Source organism: Pipistrellus hanaki (genome assembly GCF_964339955.1).
Source record: "Pipistrellus hanaki genome assembly, chromosome: 13".
Taxonomy (NCBI): Eukaryota; Metazoa; Chordata; class Mammalia; order Chiroptera; family Vespertilionidae; genus Pipistrellus; species Pipistrellus hanaki.
In genome coordinates, this window is record NC_140515.1 from 40736982 (window position 1) to 40764683 (window position 27702).

General features: G+C 37.6%; 1 protein-coding gene across 1 annotated transcript in view; it reads left to right on the forward strand.

Annotated features, from left to right (window-relative positions):
• Positions 1-27702, forward strand: part of KCNH8 (potassium voltage-gated channel subfamily H member 8) — a gene marked incomplete at its 5' end in the record, with an annotated part of 269106 nt that overhangs the window by 71602 nt on the left and 169802 nt on the right. The window contains one exon of the mRNA XM_084903270.1: positions 26270-26503. Within this exon, the coding sequence (XP_084759396.1) occupies positions 26270-26503 (234 nt within the window). The remainder of the gene's footprint in view (positions 1-26269; positions 26504-27702) is intronic.

The following is a 27702-nucleotide window of genomic DNA, read 5'->3' on the forward strand; positions in this document are numbered from 1 at the left end:
TTCCAAATGAATGCTCAAGTTGCCTATACTATTTAAATGTTTACTTCTTTTTCCTCTCCTTTTTAATTATTTGCTTATTTACATATTTGTACATTAATGCTGATCTCATAGATTAGGTTTGTATCAGATAAAGGTGCTTATTTGGACTCTACCGCCTCCAAGTCTCACTGAACATTTGGGACTGTAAAACTTCAAACTTTTGGCCTGTCCTACAAGGGCTTTACCATTTACTTGACATTTTCTTCAATTTGGGGTGAAATTTTTTAAATAATTTCTGCCTTTTTAAAGATTGTACTGCTACTTCATTTTCTAATTTCATCTCAAATATTTTAATCTTTACTATCTTTTATGAGATAAAAAGATATACAAAGTCAGGGAGGGAGAGATGTATAGGGAATTATTTGAAATCATATAAGTCTCATTTAGTAAAGCACAGAGAAGATAATAAAGGCAGATTTAGATACATATTTACACATTTTATTGATTTGTGTGCTTCCCCATAGGAATATGTGTGCATATCTTAAAAGACAGAACCAGGTCTTCCCTTAAAGACTAATTGCCATGGGGTGGTTATTCACTTAGTGATTTCAAAGTAAAGATTTTTTTTTTTACATGGGAAATAGGATAGCCTAATTCAAACAGGAGACCAATTTTTCTTGGACACAGAATGAAGGTAAATTCTGACATATTTCCATGGTGAGTACATTACATGTTTCAACTTAGAAAATATTTAACCTTATTCTAGCCATTCGTTATTTGAAGCACTTGACAACATAATTCATTAAAGTCTGCTGTGGAGCCTATGAGCAATTAGTCTGGCTATGTTTATTTTGTTTACCTGAATCATGCTTGCTTTGAAAATTATGAATTCTAGCTAGTCTATTTGCAAAGATTAAAAAAAAAACCACTATAATTATCTGAAATATTGTTTAATTCTTCCTCTTTTTCAGTGGCATTTATTGCCATAAGGGTGAGAGGAATTGATTTTTGTTAGGGCTCACTGTGTTCTGATTTTTAAACAAAATGTATCATTGATTAGAGTACAATCAGACCTTTTGCTATTTTATCAAAATTAGAATCACTAGTCATTCTCAGAGATATACAGGGTAGGGCAAAAGTAGGTTTATAGTTGTGAGTACATGAAGCACAGTGTTTATTCTTATATTATTATTTATTAATCTTTGTATTACTTTTCATACAAACAATTGTAAGCCTATTTTCCCTCACCTGTATTTTGGGTGATGTGTTGCTGGGTACTATACTAACAGATGCAACCATATTTTAGGCCCAGCCTCTGACATCAAGGGGCTTGTAGCTTAAAGTGATGGCAGATATACAGATCTTTAACACAGAGATGGTTTTGGGAAATGATAGAAAAGCTAGCTAAAGGAGTTCACCGCCACCAAACCAGTATTATATGAAATGCTGAAAGGTATTATTTAAGAAAAGGAAGAAGAAGAAAAAAGATAAAAATTATTATCAACAAATACATATATATCAACAAGTGAATCTAAAAATTCAAGTGAATTAAAAATCTGAGGAACAGAATAAACTGGTGAATATAATAGAATCAGGGGCAAAGAAAGGGAGTGGATTGATAATTATCAGGGGAAAATGGGTGTGGGGGGTGCAGAAAGAGACTGGATTAAAATTGTACACCTATGGATGAGGACAGTGGTGGTGGTGGGGGAGGGAGGTAAGGGCAGAGGGTGAGGTGGGAACCGGGTGGAAGGGAGCTATGGGGGGGGGGGGGGGAGGTGGGGAAGGAGAAACAATTGTAATAATCTGAGCAATAAAGATTTATTAAAAAAAAAAAAGAAGAAAGAAAAGAGTAAAAGATAGTTCAGCTGATGACAAGGGAAGAAAACCAGAGGTAACTGAGATGGAAGAGCATGAGAAAAAAGATCTGAATGATGCATTGATGTGGCTTTTGGAATAGACCAAGATAAAGGGGGAGATAAGGTTGTAGTCAGAATATGGAGAATTGATGCTAACCTGAAGGGTTTGGACTTCATTGTTAGCCCCTGAAATCAAGAGCTTCTATGAAGGAAGATTTGGAGACATAATAGAGGTACAGAATGTTAGAACAAGAATGGTCCATAAATTCTAGTCCATTGTTCTACAGTAAGGAAACTGAGGCACAGAGAGGATAAGTAACTTACCAGAGGTCACATAGAATATCAGTAGCATAATGGGGCCAAACACCATCTGCTGAATCTCAGTCTACAAACATTTCCCATTACATCGTGCTAGGCTATTCAAGGTCAAAGTCTTCAGCAGTTGCTGCTCCTTGAATATGTAGTAAATTGGCCTCGTTATCATTGCATTTTAGTATCTGTTTTTCTCCTAAGGGCTTCTAGGAATGATAGCTTTCTTCCCGGTTCCTGAAGGTGGTATGCTCACCATAATAACTTTCCTTTCATGTGTAAAACTCGTAATTCGTACAAACTCATTGGCTAACTGCCTGGCTTGTGGCAGGTGGTATGTTTTATGGATGTGGAGTTGACCGTTCCTGTAGTCCTTACCCTTGAGAACAGGCTTTCCCATCTATCCTGGGAGTCCTTTTGTTTCTTGTGCTCCCACATTCCGGGATGGCTGATTTGAACACTGTCTTTATAATTATTCAAAGTGTGTGTCTATATTTTGGGGTCATTCTATATTTATTTTATAAAATGTCTGGATGCATTTGGTATAATTATATATATAATTTGTATGTGTGTAAAATTTTTCATCCTGGGTAGTTGAAATACCCAGAAACTTTTTTTTTTTTTTTTTGCCTCAAATGTTATAAGAGCATGCTTAGTATTTTCTAGAAAACATGGCCCTCAAACAAAAAGTATATGTTATATAGTCCTTGTCTTGGCAAGGCCTCAGCACCAAGAGATTGAATTGCCTCTCTCTCTCTCTCTCTCTCTCTCACGCACACACACACACACACACACACACACACACACAAACACACTAACACACAGAGGAAATTTCACTCTGCAAGAAAGGCAGCTGTCAACTGGCTCATGCTCAGGCTTTGTAGGTGCCATTCACATGAGACTACTAGGCTGTGGTCCAGATAGCGCTCCTGGAGCTCTGGAGGGCTCTGCAGGATCTGAACTCATCTTAAAATATTCCCAGAGTTTTCAGTTACAGGAAGCAATGCTAGCAGACATGAGGTGTCATTCGTGTACACTTCTGGAGATCCATAATATCACGTTCTCTCATCCCCGACATTAAGACTTAAGGTCTGTTTTTGAAGCCATACTCTTAAGTCTTCACCTGGACTCTTCACTGGGTTCCTTTTTTGTCTGAATAGATCCAGTTACTCCTTCAAAACACTGCCTGGAACTTGTTACTTACATTCAGGCATAATAACGTGAAGTACCATTGTTCCCCTCCAAAGCCAACATCACTCTTTGTGTGCCTCAGTCTGGTTTTCCCACTAATCTTAAAAACATCTCCCTCCCACTGTGCTATCTTCTTTAGCCTCTCTTGTCCTTGACCCCTCCTTTCACTCATTTCTTCCCAACCCAGGCAAGGTTGCTATTCTCCATAGTATTAGTAATAGTAATCTGTGCCCCTAAATGAGCCAATATTTTGTTTTCTTCTGATACCACGGAGAAGTGGGGGAATGGGAAGTAAGATGATAATACATGACACTTTTTTTCGTATTGAAAACATTGTTTCTACCCTGTTTCCCCAAAAATAAGACAGTGTCTTATATTAATTTTTGCTCCCAAAGATGTGCTAGGTCTTATTTTCAGGGGATGTCTTATTTTTCCATGCGCTAGGTCTTATTTTTGGAGGATGTCTTATTTTTGGGGAAACACGTTAGATTGGGAACCAACAGATACATGAGACCTCAAGACTTCACAGCAATCACCATTGGTTATATTTGAATATAACCACTTATATTCAAATATAACCAATTTTTGTCAACTGACTCATACTCAGGCTATGCAGGTGCCATTCACATGAGACAACACATCACCCAAATAACAGGGTGGGGAAAAATAGGCTTACAATTGTTTGTATAGAAAGTAATACAATAATTAATAAATAATAATAATAGGATAGATAGATAGATAGATAGATAGACATGCACAAGTTATAAATGGTTCAGAGATATAAGATATATAAACTACCTATCTCTTATGAAGATTTGGAAAAAGAGTTTAGCACAAAACAACAACAATGAAAACTTTAAAAACACCCTGTTATGCCAGAGACACAGTGAAACATTCGGTTTGGACTATACTCTCACAGCAATCTTGCAGGCTCAGCCTTACACCTCAGTGAGCTGTAACACAGTACAAAGCTGGTGGCCAGGTTTGGGTGCCAATCTATGTAGGTTGAAGGATCTTGTGTTTCCACCTTACATGATGCCTATGAAGATAACAATGCCTAGATGGGGAACGTGCTACCATTTGAGGCAGCCCTCATTCATATTGCTATGTGTTTTCATGCATTCTTTATTCAGATCAAATTACATAAAAATCACACTAGTGAAGTATAGGTTATTGTTCCAAATTGGACCTCTGTGCGGAGAGAGGAGACTAATTTGCTAGGGATGACATAACCACAAAGGGATAAGCCAGAATTTGGGTCCAGACAGTCTGACGCTGCAGCGGGGTCTGGAAACTGCTGCCTGCAGGCCCTATTAGGTTCACCTCCTGTTTTTGAACAACATGTGATAGAAACAATATTTCATGGCAGTACCAGTTTATGTATTTTCTATGGCTTCTTTCCTGCAATGACAGAGAGAGTTGAGTATCCATTATGGAGGCTAGCTGGCCTTCAAAGCCTAAAATATTTTGTCTCTGGCTTTTTTACAGAAATAATTTGCTGATCTCTACTCTAAAACCTTACCCTTTAGGCTCTCCTTTTCCCACTGTTTTATGTTAGGCTTATATTCAAATTTCTAGTTGGTTTTGCATTATGTGAGAGTTTTAAAATGAAAATAATTATCTGGGACCCTTTGGGTGATAGTGGCACAGATGTGAAAATTTAGGAGCAGCTCAATGAAACTGTAAATTTGATTTGATATTATATTGATGGAAAGCATGAAAATGTTCTACACACACCATTACTAGCTCTGTGACTCATTAGAAAAATTCATCCCAATTGACAAATAAAATGAAGGTTTATTCATGTGTTACATTACCGATATATTTAGCTAATTTCTATTCATTTGTATTCATCAGGTTTTTTTCCCAAAATAGATTAAAAAAAGCAGAACATTAGCTAGAAATTATGAATAAAACCACACACTTAATGGTTGCCTCTTAAGGCCTATGAAAGAAGTTAAGGAATTAATCTAGCAATAAAAAAAATTGATAAGCAAGACACCTACTATGTGCCATGCACTTTATTGGATGTAGCTGATATTACTCCTATACCATTTCATAGCTAAGGGCACCAGAGCTCAGAGGTAAAGTAACAGCTGCAAGTCACGCTGCTAGTGAGTGACAAAGCCAAACCAGAGGTTCCAACTCCAAAATTATTATATTTTTACAAACAAATTCCAAGACAGTTATCATTTCAGCTTGTAAACTAGCGTAGAATTATTCATCCAGCCAGGGGTCCAATTGATTCTATTTCTAAATGTTGCCCATCAGTTGACTCTTACTTCTATTCATTATTTGTTGCTCAAAGGTAGAAAAGTATTATAGTTGAAGTGGCCATTGAGACATATCGCGCGCGCGCACACACACACACACACACACACACACACAAATAGTTGAAGACGACCAAAAATAAATGTGTTTTTAATAATTTCAGATTATCAATACATTTTAATTCCCAGTTTTCATAGAATTCAGCAATATAACCTTCTTGGTATGTGGGTAAATTTTGCTTGTGATGGTGGTTATCTCAATTTTGCAAGTAGTATATGATAAACACAGAAGTTTAATAAAGACTATACAAGCAGTGGGCCATTTCACATTTAGAACAGATAGCACGGATATCTGGCTTGATGAGAGAAGGGAGGTCAGCTACCAGGCCAACTTAAAATATCATGGTTTTAGATAATGGTAACAAAAGGTTACAGCATATATGTATAACATGTCATTGGTTCCATAACATCAAAACATGTTCCTTTTCAAAATGTTTTAGTCTTAAAATAGGTATCTTTTACAATCAAACAAAACCAACTATCATCTCTGAGTCTTTACATAATGCAAATATGTATTTGTTTGTGCCCAAGAACAAAGAGATTGTTTGTACTTATGCTTAGAAAACCTTGAAACTGGAGAAATCAAGGACAATGTGAATATTTATGAGATGAGTATGTACTTGTGTATGAACCTTTTAAAAGACTGAATTCCTGGTGGGCATGTAATTTGGCACAACAGTTTTGTTTTTAAAAAAGCAACTTTACAATTTGTGCCAAGCGTTTTAGAACTGTTCTTACCTTTTGAAACAAAACTTAATTTCTAGGAATTTGCCTTAGGACACGTGTGAAAATGTCCACCTTTACAATAGGTAAACAGTGAAACATTTTAAATAATCTAAGCATACAGGCATAAGAAAAAAGTTAACAACCTATAGTATGGCCAAAGCATGAACTACTTTGCAATCAGTAGCATGATGCTAAAATACATATATATTATCATGGGTCAAACTTATATTAATTAAAAATAAGAGATTTAACTTTTTTACAACATGATTATATCTCAGTACAAAATATGCATATGTACTAACAACCGTGATCAAAATGTATTGTATTTTCTTTTTTAATTTATACATGTTCCCCAGTAGATGACATGATTTGAGGCCAGTGACTATCTTACTCAGTGCATTCTTTTTATTATGCATAATGCTTGGTAGACTATGGACAATCTATGGCTTCTTTTGAATGAGTAAGAAAGGTGAAAAAAGTTTTAATGTAGCAGAATTGTGATTTGGGTACATTTTACATTTTTATTTAGTACTTTATTACACATGTGACCAGAATAAACAATCTTTTTAAGCAATAGTAAATTTATATATCATAAAAGAAAGATGGCCAAAACTGGTTTTGCTCAGTGGATAGAGCGTCAATCTGCGGACTGAAAGGTCCCAGGTTCAATTCTGGTCAAGGGCATGTACATTTGTTGCGGACACAGCCCCAGTAGGGGGTGTGAAAGAGGTAGGTGGTCGATGTTTCTCTCTCATCAATGTTTCTAGCTCTCTATCCCTTTCCCTTCCTCTCTGTAAAAAATTAATAAAATATATATATTTAAAAAAAAAAAAAGAAAGATGGCATCTTTTCTCCAGGATTGCTGGTAGTTTAGACATCTATTGTTGAAATGGCTCTTTGTAATGTGGCTCTAAGTTTAAGTAACCCTGTCTTAATGGACCCACCTACAAAAGCAGAACTATTGCTTGGCTTCCTCTCTACCCCAAGGTATTGTTTTACAGAATGAAAGTATCCAACAATGCAAACCTGCATCATTATTAGCGCTAATTTGGGGGATTGAGCCTTGAGGTAATGAGTGTTTGGGGTCTGATTCTGTGAATGCTACTCACTTTCAGCTTTCATTTCATCAGAGAATCTCATCTCCCTTCACCAACATTCCTTTTCCCTTAGAAACATCTTCTACAGTGGCCTGGCTGGGTAAACACATCTCAGCCTGAGATATAAATCAATACTTCAAATTAATTATGATGAGTTGAGACCTGACACCAAAAGAGAATATATAACACCTCGCTCAAGTCAGAGGTCACTATGCTGACTTGTTTTTAAAAATCTTTGAATTACCCATTTGGGATGTTTGCTGCTGTATCTCAGTTGGAATTTATTTTGAGCCAGAGAATAGTGGAGAGGAATTAGTGCTGCAGAATTTCTTTATCTTTTTTTTTTTTTTTTTAAAGAAAAATACATTGTCAAACAGAAGCCTTCTGCATGATAGGCAAACAAAACACACCTTACAGGTTTCTAACTTCAGTCAATAGACTGAGAATGTCCTAATGTAACTAGAATACGTCATCTTAGTTTGGTTGCCAAGAAGATAATCTGATTCCTGGTTTTATTTTCCCAACCATATCGTTTACTCAGAATCTAGAGCTGAGAATCCTTCAATAATTTCAGTGGAGGGATGTTTTATGTAGAAAGATTTAATCTGTGAGAAAATCAAGGGGCCTAGCTAACAGAGGAGAATTGCCATTTATGTGTGTTCCGAATGCCCAATTCACCATTCCCATTTCATCTTATGCTTCAATTCTTCAGGCTCCCATAAAATTAGAAATAACCTACAGTAGCCTATAGGGTGCTTTTGTGAAAATTAGAAGTGGTATACTTTCAGGCAGATCAATTAGTAAAAGAGGCCTCTTCGGATGGACTAAGTAACACCCTGAGGTGCAAGGATGGGCATCAGCCCTGTGTGCCCCTTTGGCTAGGGTCCTTTGTGAATCAAAAGCACAGCTCTGGATGGCAGTGCTGGGTAAAGGATGAGTCTCCTCCCTTCAGGGTAAGAATTACAGGAAGTATCTGCAAGGTATGATATGAAAGGAATGCATCCAGATCTGCATTGGCATGGGTCACATGTGTTTCAGTACCCACAGGTCTCTTAAAAATAGTTCTTGACTATTTCAGAGAATAGCTAATGCCAAATCCAGATGTATGAGCAAAAAACTATTGTAATGTATTGCCAGTATTTGATCTACAAAATGACAATTTTCTATGGCTCAACTTAAGTACTTCCCTAATCAGCACTTCTTGGCCCTTTCTTTTATGTTCTAATTTCAAATGCTTTTGTCTGTTTTCCTCACACCTCATAGGTTGATATTCTTTCTCCATATGTAAGCCGAGGTGGTATCTTCAAGTTTTGCCATCTCTATACCTGGCCCTGTTAACTCTCGATAATGTTGAAAACAGCTTTGATTTGATGTTGTTAGTGTCAGCATACTTGAGTGAGTGCCAATATCAGCATACCATAGCGTGAACCAAGGATTTTTAATAAGTGGAAAGACTGTAGCAAAAGAGTCGCCAGCATCATTTTGTTAAAAATACCTAGGAAAAATGATGACTGGATTATATGTGGGGTAGATAGTTTGCAAAATGCATATAGTGGTTTTGTAGGTTATAATGCTCTGATATGGTTTAGTTGTTTGTATGGAAAAAATTAGTTCTTGCCTCCCAATAAGAAAGATTATTCAATTTTTTATTAAAAATATAAGATGTTTGAATGAACTTTGAGAAACTCTGACACTCATGTTTATGAGCTTTACTGATTGTTTTATTATAAGAAAAGAAAGGAATAAAGAAAGAAAGGGAGGGAGGATTGAAGGAAAAGAAGACTGGAGGGAAGAGGCAAAAAGGAAAGGACGGAAAGAAGAAAGAGGAAATTTGTTAAATACCCATCTGTAGAGGCATGAATGGATAATTGCACTAGATGCCTTCAGTGGAGTAGTTAGAATGAAACCGTTCAATGTATAATTATCAATGTGGATAAATCTCAAAAACAAAGAAAGTATGGGAACAGACTTCAGAATGATCCATAACAATGATTCAATTTTTGTAAAATTTTCAAAGACATAAAATGTTTCTATATGCTGCTTATATATTCAACAATACGATGAAAGTGTAAAAACAAAGGTGAATTGAAAGCAAGCTCACTCCAGGATCATGTGTGCTTCTGGGAAGGATGAGAGTGAGGAGCATTGAGAAATGCATGTTGACTACATCTGTAATATTATAAAATTGGAAATTAGTATGGAAATGTTAGTACTCATTCATTATGGATGATGGGTACTGAAGTGTTGGTCACATTACTCTGTAATTTTTATGTTTGGATATTTAATAATAAAAATTACATAACAATGATCATCTACTTAAGTCCTGTATAACTAGGAAGGATCAATATTACTAACTAAATGGATTTTTTTCTTGAAAGTTTAGATGCTATTAATGTTTTTAATGCCCTCAGATTGTCTTCGATATCAGAGTCACAGTAATCTAAGGTCTTGAGTACAAGGTTTGCTAGTTGGAACCACTTGATTTTTTGAACAATTATTTTAGGAAAAATAGCCAAAATTAAAACCAAGAAAACTGACTTTGGCCCAGATATTTATTATCATTACTTGGAAAATAGGCATTATACATTTGTTTGATCAAGTAGAATCTAATCCAGAGCCTTGTAAGTAGAGATAATTTTTTTTTAATTGGTCATTAAGTAAGTGGTATTTTTCTGTATCCAGATGGGGAACTGTGGTGTGGGAAGGCAGGGAAAGCTTGGTGGCACAGTCTTCCTCGTATATTTATTTTCTACTATAAACAACCGAAGACTCGTTTAATGGTACATAAGTGGCTTCACAGATTCCCAAGCCTCTTCGGATAGACTAAGTAGCACCTTGAAGTGCAAGGATGGTCATCAGCCCCGAGTGCCCCTTTTGGCTGGGATCCTTGGTGATTTGCCCCTCCATAGCTCTATAGAACCAGTAATCTGCATGGAATACTGGGGCTGTAGGGCTTCATAAAAGTTGTTCATCTCTCTTTGCCTCATTCAGAAAGTCTTCCTTTGTGTGGGGTTGAGTTGGGAAACTTTTTGGTGAATAGCAACAACAATAAAGGTGTAGATAGCCATATCTGGATAAATCACATGCACAACATCACAGGTAGAATTAGGTAAAAGTATTACACTCTCACCATGTTATACACCCATTCCTCAGAATCTAGCAAAGGAAGGCATGATATAAATTTACCATAAGGCAATGCATAAAATTATTCACTTTGTAAATTAATTAAACAAGGAGCTGTTCGACTGAGGTGGTTCTAATACCTCAGCATCCTATGTGAGCAAACCAAAACCTAAGCCTATAAATGCCTTAAGGTTAAGAAATTGAAACCTAAGGATAACCAGTTATAAACAGCTAAGTAGGCTTTAAGCTATAGCCAATCAAATAAACTCCTATTTTTGCTTTGGCACCTTCTCTATGTCTTTCCTTTAGCTCTTTTTGGCTGGGCCCCTCAGTCCAATTTCAGTTTGGCCCTGCTGAATTAAAATTGATTTTGCTCAAATGAACTTACAATTTTTAATATACTTCAGTTTTATCTTTTAACTGCCCAAATTGCTGCCTTAGAACGGCACAGTTTCCATTAATAGGTGTTCATATAGAACATGACTAAATGGAGCTATCTAAAACAAAACCAAAAAAAGATAAAGAAATAAATTTTAAACAGAAATTAATCATACCTTTCTGAAATACAATGGGTCTCAATATTGTATTAAGTGCCATGCACATATTTGCTAAAAATATTTTAATCGTTTTAAAAATTAGTTTTAAAATCCAGTTGAACTTCACTTTATTATTCTACTTTGACTAATTGCAATTTCTTTGGAAGCCACTTTATCTATATTTCAATATTTTTAGCTGCATTATAGAATGGTATAAGTTGGTGGGATGTAGATGCATCTTTCATGGTCAAGTTAAACGATACATGGAAATGAAAAAGTCTAGACTTTGGTTATTTGCTTTGTTTCTAAAATGATCTATAATAATAAAAGCATAATATGCAAATCGACCAAATGGCTGAAGAGCAGAACGACCATCCGGATGACCATACTATGACACTCACTGGTGCCAGGCCAGTCAAGGTGGGTGCAATGCAATTGGTCGGGGAGCCCCACCATGGCCCCACAATCACCCCCGTAGAGGAGGCCCAGGCCACTGGCCAGCAGGGTGATCAATCAGGGGGCTCTGCGATCACCCCAAAGAGGGAGGCCCAGGCCATTAGTAGGGGGTGATTGATGGGGAGGGGAGGTTCCATGATCACCCTGTCAAAGGAGGCCCAGGCCACCCTCTGTGGGGTGATCATTTGGGGGGAGGAGGCGGCTCTGCAGAGCCATGTATCAGGCCTCTAGTTATTTATAAATCACCTGGGAATAGCATTTGATGGGAGGTTACAAGAAGCATTGGCAGATAATTGTTGTTAACTAATGGAAGAGTCTCCAGATAATAGTCAGGCATTGTTCTCAGAACTGCTCATAGACTTTGTGGGAATTAGACAAAGGCCCCCATTTTCCAGTGGACATGGCCCAGTACCAGGGCTATGGCCTGATGAGCTGGGTGCAGACTGGATTTCAGGCCCCAGGCAGCCCTCAGCTGGGCACACTTGATCAAACATGATCTGCTCAATTATATGTGCCAACCCTGGGTGTTCTCTCCAAAAGCAATCTATATTAATAAAAGGGCAATTAGACCAGACAGACCGGACATCTTCCAGACATTATTCTGGACGTCCTTCCTAACAAAGCCGGGACCGAGCTCGGGGGGAAGCAGCCGATGATCCAGGGTGCCTATTGGCAGCCAGAGGAGGGAAACCCAGGTACCAGGTGCTGGAGGAAAGCCAGTGCCAGCAGCTGGAGGAAGGCACGCCTAATCTTGCATGAATGTTTGTGCATCAGGCCTCTAGGGATAGCTTGTAAAATCCTGCCCTTGACTTCAGCACAAGGACCACGCCCCTGCGTATTAAAGGGCAGCCATAGTAAGCACACTCACTAGACAGCAGTGCATTCCTTGAGTTCAGTGATTTACATGAATCTGTACAGGAGCAAATACCAGCAAATAATTAGGGCCATATAAAAGCAGGTGATGAATTTCCTGTACTTTACTGACTGCGCTTGGAACAAATGCAAATAGCAAGACTGAGAAATCTGTTCCATTAGTGTATCAGCTCTGATAGATCAAAGTGCATGAACCACTGTGGGACCCAGAACAAGATCAAGGGATAATGTAGATTCAGAGAGTGTGTGTGTGTGTGTGTGTGTGTGTGTGTGTGTGTGTGTGTCTATTTGTATTTGTGTGTTCTAGGGACCTTTTGTTCCAAAACAATTTAAATCCAATATCTCTGTTGCTTAGGAATACTGTGGTCTTCCATTTTGAGATTATTGACCAAGGGGTGAATATATACATATATGTTTATAATAATTTACAATTTATATATGTAGATCATAAATCCTTATATGACTTATGGTGACATATTTGGCAGTTGAATTTGGAGTGTTTTATTCCTATACTTAGAATAGGAATACTTAGAAATAAAGATGTCCTGCATTCAGGGCTTGGTTAGAAGAAAGTCTTCAACAAATCATGGCAAGATTATTTCTTAGATTACTTTTTAATGGATTTAGAAGTCATCTAGGTCAAATTTCTGCTGTTCTTTGTTGTTCCCTTCCTATTGCATCTGTGCCAGTCATCCATTTCAGCATGAGTACTCTTGATAACAGGAAGTTCACATCTTTGAGGTAGCTTGTGACCTTTTAGGCAGCCTTCACTGATATAATGATATTCATGGTGAGGAGAAATCTTTTTCCTTGTGAAGCCACCCGCAGGTCTTGCTTCTGCTTCTTACACCAACCCAGAGCGACACAACTCTCTCTCTCTATGTGGCAATGATGCAAATATATGAAACGGTATAATGTTCCCATTTCATTAAACAAACTACGAAGGGATAGTAGGGGAATCAGGAAATAGAGGTTACTCCATGTCTTTGTTTTTGCAGATATTTGCACCCTTCTCTGAGAATTTCTTATTTGTGTAGAAGAATAGCACTCTTTTTGTGATTTCATTATCACATGGTGAGCAAAGGCATTTTGCTTTATAACAAACAATGCCAGAAAAGCTTTACAAGGACAAAAAAACCAATAACTTAACCTCCCTGTCTCCAAGATTATAGACTAACAGAAAGCAAAGCAGAAAAAAAAAGGTTCAGGAAGATGCTACTTAGGGTACGTTAATATTGTAAGATATGAGATACACATTGTAGGCTTTTCTCTCAATCTACTTTTGTTGGAAATTATAGAATTTCATACATGTCTTTAAAGTAATTTGGTATCAATAAATGTCTAGCCGTATATGGAAAAAGGGTATCTTATAGTCTTTTTTTTTTTTATTCTAGAAAATGTATCCAAAATTCTAACTTTAATTTTTCCTAACACCAAAATATTTTAAGGAGCAGGCCTAGAGATTTTCCAGAAAACATACGTAATTCCCAGAATAGAGTATTAGCTAAGCAATTTTTGTTATATTGATGATTATGTCACCATTCAAATCGTGATTATAAAAATAGGAATAAGTGGGGAAGATATTTATGAGATTGTATGTTTCAGTTAGGAATGCTTTCAGCTTCAGGTATAGGAAAACCTAAATATCAGTGGTTTAAACAAATAGGACTTTATTTTTCTCAGTAATCTAAAACAGGATATAAGCTTTTGCTGGCATTGGCTCTGCTATTTCAAGATGTCACAAAATATCAGGGCTTTTTCCATTCTTTAAATCTGAATTACCCTGGGTCTGAACCCTAAAGGATCTTGGAGATCATATATTCAACTGCCTCATTTTATGCATAGGGCCAGTAAGGCCCCGAGAGCGGAGGCGACAGGGTACAACCACCCAGCTTGTCATTGAGAGAGCCAGAATCCAAATCTATAATAAGATAACCTGGTAGGTAGACCAGTGTTCATCCAAAGTATAAAATGTCTACTAGCTCTGTTATACTTCACATTTATTTCCCTCATGATTGAGGTCACAAGGGTGCTCAACCTGAAATCTTATCATCTCCAGAAATGAGTTTTTTCATAAAAAGCCAGTCTTCTTTGTTGCAGATTAGGTGGCTGCCATGGTGGTGTCAAGTCAGCATAACTCAAATGTACCAATAAACATTTACTTCAGAAGAATGTGTGTGTGTGTGTGTGTGTGTGTGTGTGTGTGTGTATGATAGTATTTAATAAGAAGAAAATATGCAACCACATAATGTGCTTGAAGATGGGATATGCAACAATGGACCATTTCCTTATGGAGTTTATAGTCTAATGTGTGTTTATAGTTTTGTGTAAAATGGGCTTGGCTGACAAATCATAAATAACCTAGCATGTTGAATACCATTAAATATTATAATACTCGTTTTTAAGGGGAACAAAATAGGCTATAATGACAGAATAGTGGAACGGGGGACGGGGCCTGCGGGTCACCTATTTACATAAGATGATCAGGGAAGAACTCTTGGGAAAAGGGGCATTTAATCTGAGACCTGAAAGGTGATACACAGGGAAAAGGAACCACATGGGCAATTTGAATGAACTGAGAACATTCTTAAATGCCAGATACTAGGAAAGGAGTGAGTGAAATCCCAGACAGCATATTACAGGCCATGATAGAGGGCATTTGAGTTTTATTCCAGTTGCAATGGAAAACCTTTAAAGAATTGAAAATAGGAGACTGACAGACTTGATTTGTTTTTTGCAAATACTATTCTAGGTGATGAGACCAAGAGCAAGTGTTAAATCCATAGGTGGGGGTAGGTTAGCACCCTACACAGTCATAGTATAGATATCACTGATTCATGAAAGAGTGAGGTCTCCATTACTAGGGTATTCATACAACTACAAGATAGAGTGTCATAGAGGGGTAGAGGGGGGATTAAAGGAGTATAGGTTGGGCATTAGGTTCTACATTGACCTTTATCATCCTTCCTAAACTCTGAGCTTCCATAGTTTTATGAACTAAGCAAATTATTGAAGGTCTCTTTAATAATTATAGAAAAACCATAAAATCAAAGGGGTTATTACTTAGAATGGAATTCTTCCAAACCTTAGAAATTGACTATATACTCATCTACAAAGGAGATACCTGAGCTGACAACTGAGAAGCTGCAACATTCATAAGCACATTGGGAAACATTGGACTTAGTGACTGAATCCTATCAGATCCTAACTCTCCTTCATCTCTAGCTGTCCTCCAGTGACACCCAGGGTATTGTAGTTCTAAATAGATTTCTACTTGCTGTGCAGCGTTGTTAGGCTGTTCAGCCTTTCTGAGCCATGGTCCTTTCATCCATAATGACACCGTGAGATGTTGTGATGACCAAACACCCAAAATGCAAAATGCTGACCTGAGCTTCTGGCATCCCACAGCTGCTTAGTAAACAGTGGCTATTGTCTGCTTTATTTCCACCTGTCTAATTCGGCTGCCTCCTTCCGACTCATCTCAGTTTCCTAATGCAGAGTCAGCATTCGCCTGTGTCGGTTTGTTTCTCAATTATTGTCTTCCTCTTGCCTCTGCTTCTCCCATGCATTCCCAGAGACCTGCCTTTTGCAGCTATCACCTTAATTAAAGTTTTGCGTGCTCTCTCTCTCTCTCTCTCCATTATTATGAAGACAGTGGAATAAAAACAGTAACGTCACAGTCATGGAATATCTATAGCTATCAAATTAGTTTACTCTTGTGTTTCCTGCGACTTAACTTCCAATTATCTCTTGTAAAAGCGCTCATCTTTCCTGTTTAATCTAACATGAATACTGTGAAGCAGAAGAGATGAGGCAGTAGACAGATGAGGTTCTGGAAAATGATACCATATTATGGAAAACATTTGAATTGCATTAGCTTCTGCAGAATATAAACAAGGCTTGAACGGAGAGAGAAAGGTCAGTCCATTCTGGGGCACTGGGCACACTCATTTGTATATGTTTTCTTCAAAAATTCAGATTTAAAAGGAATCTAACTTGTAAAAATAAACATGTATAATGACTAAAATTTGGCTGAATTAATCACTTTTTTCCAAATTGTTATGAATGTTTAAGGTCAAGAGCCTATTCTAGACTGTTTGAAATTAAAAGGAAATATTCATTGAATTAAACATAATTGCAAGGAAACTCTAGGTTGTGCTGGAAGAGAACCAGGGGACAAGTTAAATCACATCTTTGGGGAATCTGGGTATTCATGCAGCGTGGCTAGTTTCATCTGCTAGGTTCCATGTAGGGCCAAAGAAAATGCCAAAACAACTAACTGTTTTTCAGAACAAAAATACTGTCATGTGAGCGTCCATTGTCTTTTAATAAACACCTTTGTAAAGTCTCTCAAAGGTATAAAATTTGAACCACTATTAGCCACATATTTGGTAATTTACATTTATTTGAGAGAATGAAGTTGTGCTAACTGAGGGTTGTGCCAGAAAATCCAGGCCCCACGATTGCCAGGCACTAAACCTTTCCTGTCACTTGCCACCTGACTCTCTGTCCATCTTCCCCTTCCTCCAGGCTAGTTGGAGTTGGGATTTTTATATCATCCAGTCCTGTATATTGAAAAGGGGGAAAGTATAGCAAACACTGAGCTTTCTCCTCCCTTGCTCTCTGCAAAAGCAGAGGAAAAGCTTGACCTTCCCAGGAAGCTGAAACTATGGTTCATATTGGAATCGGGGAAAGAGGGGTAGCAAGGGACAGGAATTATAATTATGAAGATGCAGGAATAATAGATGCACAAAGGCAGAGATATTTACATCAGACCTAGTTCTTTTTTCTAAGCACTACTAGGAACAGGTTAGCCTACCCTCAAGGACAGTGGTTAAAATGCAGCACCCGGATTAGAATATTACAAAGTAGCCCCTTAAGGACCCATAAGACTATTGCATCCAAAGTGCTTAATTCATGTGCACTCAGTAGTTTCCTTTCCTGAGTGGAAGTGCCTCATAATTTTTGTTTGTTTGTTTTTGTGGGTTGTTTTTTTTTCATTTTCTATTATGGAGAAAGGTCTTTGTTTAGCATTATTTAGCTCTCTGATTTTGCTTGATCAGTTTTCTAATAGAAAATAACATTTTCTCTTTCGGCTTACCAAGGTCTTTACTGAAAGGAACATGTCAGGATGAAAACTGCAAGTATTAGATGGGCTATTTAGGGAGGTTCTGAATTTTATTTTTTAAAAGTGAATGTGCTAATTATAAGTGATTTCTGTTAAATAATAGATTCAGCTAAAAAACAAACAAAAAACAAACAAACAAACAAAAACAACAACAAACCACATTGCCCTAATTTGGTATCCTTTATAATAAAAGGGTAATATGCAAATTGACCCTAACAGCAGAATGACTTCCAGTCACTATGACGTGCACTGACCACCACGGGGCAGACACTCAATGTAGAAGCGGCCCCCTGGTGGTCAGTGCTCTCCCACAGGGGGAGCTCCACTCAGCCACAAGCTGGGCTGACGGCTGTGAGCATAGTAGTGGTGGCAGGAGCCTCTCCCCCTCCTCAGCAGCCCTAAGGAAGTCTGGCTGCACCTTAGGCCCATGGGCCTAAGCCATCAGTTAGACATCCCCTGAGGACTCCCGGGCTGCCAGAGGGATGTCTGACTGTCAACTTAGACCCAGTCCCCCATAGAGCAGGCCTAAGCTGGCAGGTGGACACATCCCCTGAAGGGTCCTGAACTGCAAGAGGGTGCAGGCTGGGCTGAGAGACACCCCCCCCCCCCCCCCAAGTGCACGAATTTTCATGCACCAGGCTTCTAGTGCTTTAATAGAAACTAATAGGTTGCAAGTTTATTTCATTCATTTGCTTAACAAATATTTGTTGAGTACCTACTATGTGCCACGCCCTGTTCTAAAGGTTGTGACTCCATCAATGGATAAAACTAAACAAAGCCCTGTCACTTGGCATGTGGATAGGCAACATGGCAGAGGAGAGGCACCAATAATACTATTTTTTTGTAAAGTAAACAAATGATGTGAAAGACCATTTTGTCTAAATGATTAATTCTGCAAGACAAGAACCAGGGAAAATTGGGGCATGTTTTAATATTATTTCAAATGTGTTCATAGAGAATTAATTATGAATGAAAAACCATTTTATTATTACCTTTGAGATTTTCTGAATCTTGTCCACTCATTTTACTTTTGATGAGCACTGTCACCTGCTATAGTTAAAAATCATCCTTTATCAAAGTTAAACTTATGTACTGAACTCTAAGAGACTATGCATGCAAAAAGAATTAGTACAGCTCAACCTTAAGCTCACGTAGTTTAAAAAGTGGAATTTGCAAGACTTAGTGATGATTTTGCCAATACCAAATTAAGATAAATTGTGTACTAAATTTGCTTACAATTTATTTGTAGTAATGAATTTTTTATTATTAGAAAATTTAAAATTTATCTAGTTGTTTTACTTCCCCATGATTGTTATTTGTTTTTATCATTTTATTTTTCAATGAATGGTTAAATAAACTTTAAGAGGATAATTTTGAATAGGTATTAATACATATAGTACAAAATTCAAAAATTAAAAAGGATATATAATAAAAATAATTCCCTTTTTCTTTTATTTTATCACCAGCCACCCAGAGGCCCTCCCTAAGTTATTTACTATCACTAGATTCTTGCAAATCTTTGTAATGATATTCTAAACTTCTCAAACTTTAACATGCATATGGATATTGTCAAATTGCAGATCTGATTCAGAGGATGTGGGGTGAGGCTTAAGATTTCACATTTCTAGTAAGTTCCCAGTTGAGGCTGATGTTGCTGGCCCAGAACCACACTCCCAGTGGCAAAGTGATGAAGCACATTTGTTTACATTTGTTTCTGTGTTTATTTATTGGAATGAAGAAAGAGAGATATTCTTATACACAACTTACCAGATTTTTACTATGATTTCAGCACCAGAGTTCCAGCTTTGGGCTTTGCTTTGTTACAAAGTTCTCTTCTGATCTTTGTCTAATGAACGATGAAAGCTAGCAATATGACCATTTGGAGCATGCCAGTAGGTGATGCTTAAATTGTAAGAACTATGTGAATCTCTCTTTGCACATTTTTCATCTGTGTGGTTTTTTAAATAAGGTTAGAAATTCCTCAAATCCAAGCAACCTCTTTAATTTTGGCAGAGGGCACACTGAGAACTTTAGCTTGCAGCCAGTGCCATTAATCTGATAAAGATGCCATCATATTTGGAAAGGATACAATTAAGATCCCTGAAGTCAGTATAAAGTGCAAAGATCATTTAAATATTTTAGTCATAGACATATTCTATCTGCCTGGATAAAATAGCCTCAAGAGATGGCTATGATCAGTATCACCGAGGGTACTGATGTTGTCTTCATTGGACCTATATGTATAGGAATTCAAAAGCCGTGGGGCAATTAATTTAAAAAAATGAAAATTTCAGGCTATTATACCAAGAAAATGAGGCCTAGAGGACTCGAATTTGCCCATCTACTTCAACTGCCAAGTCTGTTTCTACGAGTACTTGCTGACAACACAAGATTTGGTTTTAAAAGGCAGCCAGACCGAAACCAGTTTGGCTCAGTGGTAGAGCGTCGGTCTGCGGACTGAAAGGTCCCAGGTTCGATTCCGGTCAAGGGCATGTACCTGGGTTGCGGGCACATCCCCAGTAGGGGGTGTGCAAGAGGCAGCTGGTCAATGTTTCTCTCTCATCTACATTTCTAGTTCTCTAGCTCTCTCCCTTCCTCTCTGTGAAAAATCAATAAAATATATTTTTTTTAAAAAAAAGAAAGAAGAAAGAAAGAAAAAAAGGCAGCCAGTATCAGAGGCACTTTTCAGAAATAAAGATTTGGACCACTCATGGTCTCAAAACCTGTGTCAGTGGCAGAGAGCCATGGGAGTACAGGTTACTCTTTGAGGCCGAGGTGGTGCCTATCCGTGACTCCTTTGGTTTGAATGGCTGCAGAGGTCTGCCATGTGGAGAGTTCTGAGCCTGGGTTTTGAGATGGTTTTGCTTTGAAGTACTTGAGGCTGCAGGGAGAGAGTCACTTGAATCTACCTAGTCCTCCTGAGCATGACTCACAGCCCTAGGTTACATAGACCTGTACTAAACAGTGCACGGTGTCATAGACAAAAAGGGCACAACTTGAAGATTCAATTGAACTAAAAATCTGTCAGACCCTTTTATACAAAATAAAAAACACTCAAACCAACATGAAGACACCACACCACAACATTCAACATTCCCATGGGATTTTTAAGTTGAATGTGAGATTTCAAAACAATATGGAGCTTACATTTATGCCTGTAGGCCCCATGGAAAACACATGTGTTGGCTTTAGCCAGTAGAAGGATGTTCCATGGGAACGTATTTACTGTAATATGCATTAAAAATATACGAGGAGATAGGAAACAAATATTTTGAACAGCAGCTACATTTCCTTGCCTTCCTGCATTGCCTCCAGTGGGCAAAATATTTTGGGACCAAAAAAGATGCTGTCATATTTTTGAAATAATTGACTTTCTGTGGGAAATGAGAAAGTGACATAGAAGTTGCTGAGAGACCCGGGCTGGTTTAGGAGCTGTCATCAATGAGCTTTTAATAAATAATCTACATAGAGAAAAATCTGTGGCTGGGCTCCTTGTAGGCTAGAAGAGATAAAAATATTTCTCTAGCTCTAACCCATTGCTACTGCAAGTAGACAAGAAGTCACTTCTTTACAGGAAAAAAAAAAAATTCATGTTGTAATAAGCGTACTCTATCACATAGACTTGGTTTTAATTCCAAGCTTCAGACCTTGGGCAGGACACTGAAGTTGTCTGGGTCTCAGTGTTCCCATCTGAAAAGAAAAGGGGGGGCAAGTACAAGGATGTAAGAGGTTAGCAACGGATGGATATTTGCTTCTCCTCATCTTCTCATTATTTTTTCCTTCTATACCTTTGCATTCCAGCCCTTATTCCCTTTGTTGCCTGGGAATTCAACAGTGACCAGGGCAGCTCCATTTGAATGAGGAAATGCTCTATATGAGGAAGTCAGACCCACTGACCTGGGACTCCACCATCCCTGAGACTCCCTCTGCTAATCTCTGAAAGCTCTCTGCCAAGAAAGCATTGAGAGAAATAAGCTGCCTAAAATGTAAACACATTTAGATCACGCTGCTTATTGGCACTTCAAAACCGAATATACCTAGAAACAAGTAGAAAAAGGCTGTGTAGCATTTAGATGCGTATCTCATATGCATAATTGGTTCCTTAAAAGGTTAAGTACCCTTAGCGAATGTATGGATAGTGATACACCCATGATGAGCTCATAATCATTATGGCAGTGGCTTTGTTTTGCATAATTCTAAAGTAAATGTCACATTTCTCCTTTGGAGATTCCAGAACTGGTATTCAACAAAGCGCGTGTTTGCAAGCAGATAGCTGGGTAAGAGGAGCTACTCTTTCCCAGGCAGGGGACTATTCATGCAGCTATCCAAGCTTTAAAAGGCGCCAGCTAATTTCTCTTTGGAATTGAAATGCGATTACATATCGAGGACAAGTTCTAAATATAAACACAATCTACCAAATACATGACTTTTTTTTAGCTTTGTTTTTGCAGCATATTTGCAGGAAGAATTAACCACCCAAACACACTATAATCCTTCCATAAAGCACACAGATCAGGCAATTTGGTGAATCCTTTAAAAGCTTTCTTCAGAAGCTTAGGGTACTTTTAAAGGAATGGCCTTTCATTCATAAACGGTTATAAAATTGCTAAGAAAATTAATAAGAGAATCAAGTCACTAAAATATGCAGAACGAAATACCATAGTATATGCCATAATAAGCAGAAAAAAATATGCAATATACAGCATGAGGATGTGTATGTAAGTGGTAAAAATTATATAAAAGGGAAGGATTATTACAAAAGTTCAAGTTATGGGTTCTTCATCGGGGAAGGAGGCAAATACAATTTATATGGTACACACAAGGGTTTTTGCTGGAGGAATGTTCCATGGATACTTATTGTAGTTTTTATATACTGTTATAAAATACTTTTAGATGTTATATTTCCTAATATTTTAAATGATAAAAGCAAAATAATAAATCAAGGTGAAGAGAAAGTACAAATTAAGTTGTTTAAAAACCAATGTGATATAGTTGAAAAAGTAAATATATTTATCTCAAGTGGATGGACGTGTCTTCATATTATACTTTTTAAAGATTTAAACACATGACATGTGCAAGGTACCACTGCGTAAGTCCCTAGAAGGGTTGAAGTATAAGTAGACGGATGAGAAAAGGTATATCAGATAAATTACTAACAAAAGATAACTATTGAAGCTATTTGAACAATGGGAAAATTTTACTTTAGGACAAAATGTAATGTTGCTTATTCTCTTTGTCTCCAATTCCTCTTTCTCCATTTGTCCTCCGAGCCTTCTCCATCCCGGCATCTGTTCCAACCTCCCAGTTCTTTTGATAAATCATCTCCAGCTATTTTTGTCCTATTATTAGCGAACCATTTCCAAAACCTAAGATCTTTAATCTTTCAACTCTGGTAGGACATAGTATCTGTGTACCACTAACTTGGTAATCATCATATGCTATATTTTAGTGTTATTGATATTCATAAATTTCTTTAATTAAAATATAATGTCCAAGAGCTAGAGGCTATACCTTATTTATTTTTTAACACCTCCTGTCACCTCACGCTAGGACCTGCCATATGGTAGAACCATGTCACCTGGCACATAGTAGAAAGTCAATAAACATGTCAGCAGTCGACTGAAAAATGGCTTCTGAAAGCGCATAAAAAGCTCTTTCGAGACGTTTGAGTTCTTTGCCAATGCTAGGCATTTGCATTTTCTAAGCAACTTCTCAGCCAAAGTTTTAAAATGGAAAGAGCGAGAGTTTGAAAGTGACTAATCCAAAACTGTGAAAAGTTGGTGAGGTGAGAGTCAACAGGAGGACACTCCCCTCTGGATCTAGTTGGGAACTCCCATATGTTCATGACTGATCTTCAAGAGTGGGGACTGCATGTAATGAACTTCTTGCCTCTGCACCTGGAGCAAAGTCCAACATATAGCACAAGTCAATATACACTTCTGTAGAGTGTGTGAGAATTAAACATTAGTCTTGGATTATTTAATTTGCTCCCATGGCTTCTAAACAACCTATCATTCCAGGCCTTCCACTGTGGGTCTTTAGGTCTGGCTTCTCCCCACAGGGAGAGAGTAATTGGCACTTTAAGGAGGGAGTAGTGAGGGGTGGGGGGTGGGGGGAGGTGTAAAAGGCCCAGTTCCTCCCATGTGAGATGCAAATGTCAACGCCAGAATTTGTACTCTGGGTTTAGGGGCTGATTGGAGCAAAGCTTAATTGAGTGAATTTGATTCGGCCAGCTGATGGTAGACTAAAGAAACACATGACAAATGTTTCAAAGGAGGGTGTTGGGGGAAGCCCATGGAATTGATTTTCAGCGCTTGTCCAGCTGGCCATCAAGAAGTAGGTATATCATTGTTCAAATAGCTTCAATAGTTATCTTTTGGAATTCCTCCTTTCTCATGACATACAAGATAGGGTGTCCGCTGCAAATCTCTTTCACGGTAAACATACTGTTTTTTTGAATAGGCAACACATAAAGCATATGGTTTAAAATTCAAAGGGTACAAGGTAAAAAAAAAAATAGTGTTCCTACTACCTTTGTCGAAAGTTGCTTTCTCTAGAGACATCTACAATTATTGGTTACTTCACTTAATTTTAGCTACATAAGCATTTTATATTTGTATATACATATAAAGGTTTATATGTATTTATATGTTTTAGACAAATTTTGAATCTTGATTTTTTTTATTTATTATGTTTAAAATCCCAGTCTCTGTTATTGTCTGGGATATTGACAGTGTTCAAGATTTTTATTCATGAGTGAATGAATGAATGAATGAATGATTTAATAATAGCCTCTAATTCATTCTGAACTTAAAAGTCACCCAACATTTTATAAATGCTATATCTTTTATTGCATCTATAATATGCAGCTATTTGGCCTATAGAAATCATATGCATTCTTCAAAGTTCATCTTGCAAAAATTGGTTCTGCAGGAGGAATCTTCCCTGAATATTGGCTCTCAGTGTCTCTCCAGTTCTCTCTAAACCCTTAGCAATAAGTGTTTTTTGTTTTTTTTTTAACACATTTTATTGTCCTACTATTCTCATTTGTTAGTATAACAGCCATGAAGATGTGAATAATATTCTTAATAATTATTTTTTAGTGTTTACATGTATCAGACACTTCGCTAAGCACATTATATGCATTATCTCCTTAATCTCTACAGCACACCTATATAAGTTAGTAACATCATATCATCCTGTAGCATACCTTCCAATATCACCTTGACTCATCCTTGAGATCATGAGCAGGCTGTTTCCTTAGGCACCACTGGTTTCCAGCATCTTGCTGCCCAAGTCATCTCTACAAAATGTGCTTAACCCAACATACTGACACCCCAGAGGTGACCCTTAACCAATGAAGTATAGATGTTGATGGATAACCACACCAGCTTTCTCTCCTCTCAGTGAAGAGAATTTTAAGTTGCATTCTAAACAGTCACTTCTGGGGTACCTATGTGATTGAATCTCTCAGTTGCCCATAATAATAAAACCCTTTTTTTTTTTTTAATCTCTTTATTACCTTCCCCCCCAACCCCCTTTTTTTTTTTCTTTTCAATTTTCCACTTGTTCACTTTCTGGAATCACCTGCCAAATAAATTACTTCAACTCAAATCCTTGTCTCAGAGTCTGCTTCTGGAGAAATTAAATCTAAAGAAGTTGAGGTTTAGAGTAACTTTCAAGTTCATATATACATCAAGTGGCAGATTAGGATATGAGCAAGAAGTCCTGTTCAAAAGCACCATACCCTTTTTACCGCAGTGTAGTATTCCATTGCATAGATGTACCACAGTTTTGTTTTGTTTTGTTTTGTTTTGTTTTTATCCACTCATCTGCTGATAGGCCCTTAGGCTGTTTTCAAATCTTAGCTATGGTAAGTTGTGCTGCTATGAACATAGGGGTGCATATATCCTTTTTGATTGGTGTTTCTAGTTTCTTGGGATATATTCATAGAAATGGGATCACTGAATCAAATGGGAGTTTCAGTTTTAGTTTTTTGAGGAAAAAGGAAGGAATTCTTATCATTTGCAACAGCATGGATTGGACTGGAGAACATTATGCTAAGCAAAATAAGCCAGTCAGAGAAAGATAAATATCACATGATCTCATTCATTTGTGGAATATAATGAACAACATAAACTGAAGAACAAAAACAGATCCAGAGACAGAGAAGCATCGATCAGACTGTCAAACCTCTGCGGGAAGGTAGGGGAGGGTGGGAGTAAGGAGAAGGGATCAACCAAAGGACTTGTATGCATACAGATAAACCTAACGGTCACAGACACCAGCAGGTGAGGGCATGAGTGGGGGATGAGGGCAACGGAGGGATAAGGACACATATGTAATACCTTAATCAATAAAGAAGAAGAAAAGCACCATCCTTTCCTGCCAACTAGATACTAAATGCCTCAAAGCAGGCCATGTACTGTGCTCCCCCCACAGTATTTCAAAATGCAAGCCAAAGTCAGAATGTAATACATACTCTGCCAGTCAGTAACATTCTATGTTTAGAGTCTCTTTTCCACCTCAGCACATCAGGACATGCATTTTAAGCATCGTTAGCTAAACACGTGTGCCTATAAGTTGTTACTGAAGGTGATTTAAAAAAAAAATTATGTGTGTTTGTTTAGTGTCTGAAGGTCTTCTCATTATTGTTCTACAGACAGCAACTTCATCCTCGCGAATGCCCAGGTGGCTAAGGGTTTCCCCATAGTCTACTGTTCTGATGGCTTTTGTGAGCTTGCTGGATTTGCCCGAACTGAAGTCATGCAGAAGAGTTGCAGCTGCAAATTCTTATTTGGGGTTGAAACCAATGAGCAACTGATGCTTCAAATAGACAAGTCACTGGAGGAGAAAACAGAATTCAAAGGAGAAATTATGTTCTACAAGAAGAATGGTGAGTTGGCTTTCTTTGGGGTTCATTGGACGGTGGTGAAAGGTCACCTTCTTTAAAATTCAGTAATTGCTCCATAACTTCCATTAAGGCTTAATGGTATTCCACATAAATACTGTCTGTTATAGAAGTTCCACAAATGACCTGGACAATAACCTTGTTTTAGCCATTAGCAGCCCCAAAATTTAGCATGATAATTATAACTTCAGTGTCAATATATAAATTAAATTAATATGTGTCAAAATGAAGTATATGACTCTTATATATCATTCTTAAAAATATATGGTAGATATAATAGCTGTTAGTATATTAACAGATGATCTTTTAAATAGAGATAGTTTTCCAAGTCTTATGCCTTTATGAACCACAACTCCACCTCAGTCATTAAGGACAGAGACCCAAGCGTTTGTTGGGAGAAAAGCAAGTGAATTTAAAGCCATCAGGATAAGCATTTTTCTCCTTCAGTTCCCCAACCACCGAGCTTTTCTCACTACTCTCTCCAATTCTACAGACAAAATAAGAGACACACATTGTCTGAGGGTGAAAGTAAATTTGCCTGAACTATAAACTGCCAGTGGGAAAATACTAAGTATTTTCTTGAGGCTAAAGTTTTATGATTCTCCTCTAAATGTAAGAGGATCTAGGGATGCGTATGGTATCATCAGTGCTTGAGTCTTAAGTGAGAATAGATATTATCCTCTGGGCCCTGGTAGTTAGGAGTGAATCCAAAAGGCATTATGTTGGGGGAAATTCTAAATAAAAATTAGAACACATCATTGTTTTCCAGTTTTATCTCTTTCTTTAATAGTTTCCTTTAGGCAAACATACACCCCTGAGTTTTAGCTGGCACCTGGCTGCCAAGCTAGAGAATATATTTTTCAGCCTTCTTTGCATTTAGATTTGGCATACGACTAAGTTTGGGGCCTATGATATGTGAGAAGAAATGATCTATGAAACTTCTAGGTAAACCCCATAAATAATGAAATTGTTTGCCCTGCAATTTCTCTGCTCCTTTCTCATGGTGCTATTGACTGAACTGTATCTTCTCCAAATTAATATATTGAAGCCCTAACCACCTCCCTCCTCAATGTGACTATAAGTGGAGATGGGGCCTTTAAAAAGGTAGTTAAAATTAAGTAAGGTTATAAGGGAGGGCCTTAATTCCTTAAAAGAAAGGAAGACATATCAGGGATACCCCACAC